General features: G+C 36.0%; 1 protein-coding gene across 1 annotated transcript; it reads right to left on the bottom strand.

Annotated features, from left to right (window-relative positions):
- Positions 1-1,039: 1,039 nt before the first annotated feature.
- LOC129572063 (poly [ADP-ribose] polymerase tankyrase-like) lies at positions 1,040-3,495 on the bottom strand. The gene is made up of 6 exons (XM_055451970.1): positions 3,355-3,495; positions 2,643-3,048; positions 1,679-1,831; positions 1,409-1,606; positions 1,236-1,334; positions 1,040-1,159 (listed from the first exon to the last, which is right to left on the bottom strand). The coding sequence occupies exons 1-6, from the start codon at positions 3,406-3,408 to the stop codon at positions 1,119-1,121; spliced, it is 951 nt and encodes a 316-aa protein (XP_055307945.1). The 5' UTR covers positions 3,409-3,495; the 3' UTR covers positions 1,040-1,118.
- Between the last annotated feature and the right edge of the window lie 40 nt (positions 3,496-3,535).

Genomic DNA, 3,535 nt, shown 5'->3' with positions numbered 1-3,535 from the left:
CATGCGCAGGACAAAGTGGAAATGAGCCAAAATGACTGCAATAGACATGGAGTTTTTGATAACACTGGATAATGACATTGTGATAAAGGGTTCGCACCACTGGGCTTTGGAGGAAGTATTTATTCGGGACCAGCCCTGAATTCATACGGCAGCTTAAATGAAACTGATAAGCATATATGAAATAAATGATGAACTTTAAAAATTTCAGTAGAAGTTTCGATTTGTTTTAGATCCCTGAACATTTCTGTCATTCTATTTACGTAAACTCTTTAGTCTAGAGTGAACCAAATTCCTATTTTAATAAATAAAACAAACATGAAAAAATATCGGCTCAAAAATGAAATATTTATTACACGTTTTTCACTTGAAAGTGAACAAGGGCCACTAACACTGTTCAAACCAGATTAAAATTTAGATTAATTTTTATAGTTTATTTACATTCCGTCAATAAGAAGTCATTGGAACTTTATTGTAAGCCGCTTGCGGTTTAGGTTTCGAGTAGAACATTCTTTCGCTGCATTTTTTCAACAAAAGCATTTAATTTGAGTGTGATGTCTGACCGCACAGAAAACATATGGGGTGTGCAATTTTCATTTGATTTAAGCATAATAGCTACGAAGGGTTGTAACAGTGATATGATCGGCACATGAGCACTATCTCAACTGATTGCCATTATTGCCATGTAAATGAATAGAATGTCTACTTCTTCTTCTTTTTCTCAACATCAATTGCATACGACTTATGGTAACTCTCCGTGATCATTAGAGGTGGCGCTACTTATGCGCATCAATTGACTTTTGCATTGGCTCTTATGTACTGTGCGTGCCTTTTGGATAGCTAACATCACCGAGGGTTGCGTACGGTATATCACTCATACAGATCGCGTTCAATTTTTTTTAAGGTTGCACAAATCCAGAGAAATAATATTCCACTCAATACCAATTCCGTAAGCAATTTAAAAGACAAATAACTTGAGCTTTTTTCTTGGCAGAATTTTATTCGATGGTCGAACAAAGCAGCAATATTAGTTGGTATGGTAAAAAAATGCATTGAAATCAATATTCTATAAGATAATTGAATACGGGAATGAAAGGAAATCATCCGATTATTCAGCCAATTCACATTTTTCCAAAGAGATAATGAGCTAACTCCTTGTGACCTGAAAAATAGAAGAGATCGATGAAAAAAGTCAAATGCCAATGCCATATTTAGTGAAAATGAATATTCAACATTACCATACTGAACAGCAAATTGGAAAGGTGTCCGTTTCAAAGCATCTTGAAGATGAACGTCGGCTCCTTTAGCGATGAGATATTCAGCAATATCCTTGTGACCTAGAAAATAATATAGATCGATGTAAAAGAACACGCCAATGTCTCATTTCTTGTAAATAATTATTGAACATTACCATTCATAGCAGCATAATGGAGAGCAGTCATATGAAAATGATTTCCATAATTAACTTTGGCTCCTTTACGGATGAATAGTTTAACAACCTCCATGTGACCATCCATAGCAGCATAGTGAAGAGGTGTTATTTGCAAATTATTTCCAATATTAACGTCGGCCCCATTATTGATGAGCTCTTCAGCGACATCGATGTCACCTGAATAGTAATACAGATCATTGAAATAATCGAAACAATTTTTTATTCAGTGAAAAAAAAATTCAACCCTACCATTCTCAGCAGCATAGTGAAGAGGTGTCACTTTGAATTCATTTCCAATATTAACATTGGCTCCTTCATTAATGAGTTTTTTAACTTCTACCGTATTACCAGTCCCAGCAGCTTTACACAGAGCTGGCTCTCCGATTGTGTGCATAGCGTTTACTAAAAGTTGAAAAATTAATAGAAGTGAATCGAAAGAAAATGTCTTATATCCATGAGATGAACTTTTCCGCGCACTCTTGTCTAAAATTATAGGTAAAATCGAAAAGCATCCTGTATCATATGATTTCCTCATTAGGCAATCCTATCGTGCTTTCGACGTGTATGCTGACGCAGAGTGCTGTCTGATGTATGACACCGTTGTATTGCATTGAAGCAAGTGTGCGTGTGTTCGTCTCAATACATTTTGACATTTTAGAAAGCTCTACACAAAGCTTGTGAATTTTATTTTACAAAAAAGCACTGACCCAACCACATGTGGCAGCCTCGTAATGATGCAAAACACTCAAAGATCTAATGTGAATCAGTTGACTGGAAGATGTGAGACATTTTTTTTTCTGGAATCAATTCTCTTTCACAATTAAACTAAACAAGTTTTCCTTCGATGAATGGACGATCATCATTCGGTTGTGGGAGTTCACCAAGAATTTGATTACATCAATAAAGCGAAAGCACACAATAAATGAAAAAAACCGTTGGAATAGTGTCACATTTTCATCGGATTTTATGATGATTTTTCAATGGTCTGGCAACACTTTTTTCGTCTAATGAAAGAGAATGAAAAATACGTTCGCTTCGCTCAGCATCCTTGCTAGCTCTGCGCAGCCCAGGCAAATTTATCGGAGTCGACACCTCACATCGAACCAGCCCACCCATGTATTATAATTTATGTTATGTATGCGGTCATCAAAAAGTGCTTTGTATATGGAATTTAAAAGTGAAACTTGATGAAGAAATGGATCTTCAATCTTACCGCCAGGTCGTTCTGCAGGTTTGGTCTGTTTCGGAATTGTTGGTGCTTTAATCAAAGCTGCTATAGTCATACCCTGCTTAGCTTTTGCTTTTTCTAACGCGGTTTGTAAGGTCGGATCCATCATATTAGGTTCGCCAAATGATTTTTTCGCTGAATAGTAATTGCTATAAGACTTTGCCTCCTGAACTTTTGATCCTGATTTCATGGCATGTGTATTTGGGCCCATCATAATAGGTTTGGCAAAGCTTTTTGGTGAGTCTAGCTTGCTTGGAGGCACCATCCGATCGTCATATTTTGTGCGATCGTTGAATGCTTTGACTCGGTCTTTTACTGAAATAAACGTTGGGTCTGACTCATATTCATCCTTCTTCACGGATGGTGCTCCACTCACATCCACGATTAAGAACTGTGGGAATAAAATAAAGTGATACAATTGGAATGGGAACAACGGATGAGGTTTAAATGTGTTTTAACTGTTGTTTTATTCGAATAAATGTTTCGGATGGAAGATTTTTTATTTGGAATAAACAATTTTTGTGATAAGAAAGCTTCAAAACGGACATTTTTTATCATGGAAATTGGTTAGAAAAAACATCCTAAATTGTCGACTGAAAGAATCAAATGTAAAATAAATTCGATCCTAAATTTGCATGTGAAAAAATTCCAGGCAACATTAGAATAACAAAAAAATCAATTGATCTTGTTGACTCACCATGGATGCCACCAAGCTTAAGAGCAGCAGGGTGAAAGATCTTCGACTCAGCATTTTTCCAGCTTCGAACTATCAAAAGTTTACTGTAAATGTATCAATTGTTTGGAATTGATGAACTGTTTGATGGACATACAAATCGAACGCAACTTTTTATACACTTTTCAAATATGGTCACATTAGT

Source organism: Sitodiplosis mosellana, unplaced genomic scaffold (genome assembly GCF_009176505.1).
Source record: "Sitodiplosis mosellana isolate CC-2019 unplaced genomic scaffold, AAFC_SMos_1.0 Smas_scaffold_4061, whole genome shotgun sequence".
Lineage (NCBI taxonomy): Eukaryota > Metazoa > Arthropoda > Insecta > Diptera > Cecidomyiidae > Sitodiplosis > Sitodiplosis mosellana.
Note: the sequence above shows the minus strand (reverse complement) of the source record. Positions and strands in the feature narration are given on the sequence as shown.

Excerpts from the sequence above, each read along its gene's own strand:
- LOC129572063 (XM_055451970.1), bottom strand. The coding sequence starts at position 3,408 with ATGCTGAGTCGAAGATCTTTCACCCTGCTGCTCTTAAGCTTGGTGGCA. Across the intron at positions 1,832-2,642 it reads ACCTGCAGAACGACCTGGCG|TAAACGCTATGCACACAATC; the intron begins GTAAGATTGAAG and ends TTCAACTTTTAG. Across the intron at positions 1,335-1,408 it reads CCATTATGCTGCTATGAATG|GTCACAAGGATATTGCTGAA; the intron begins GTAATGTTCAAT and ends ATTATTTTCTAG.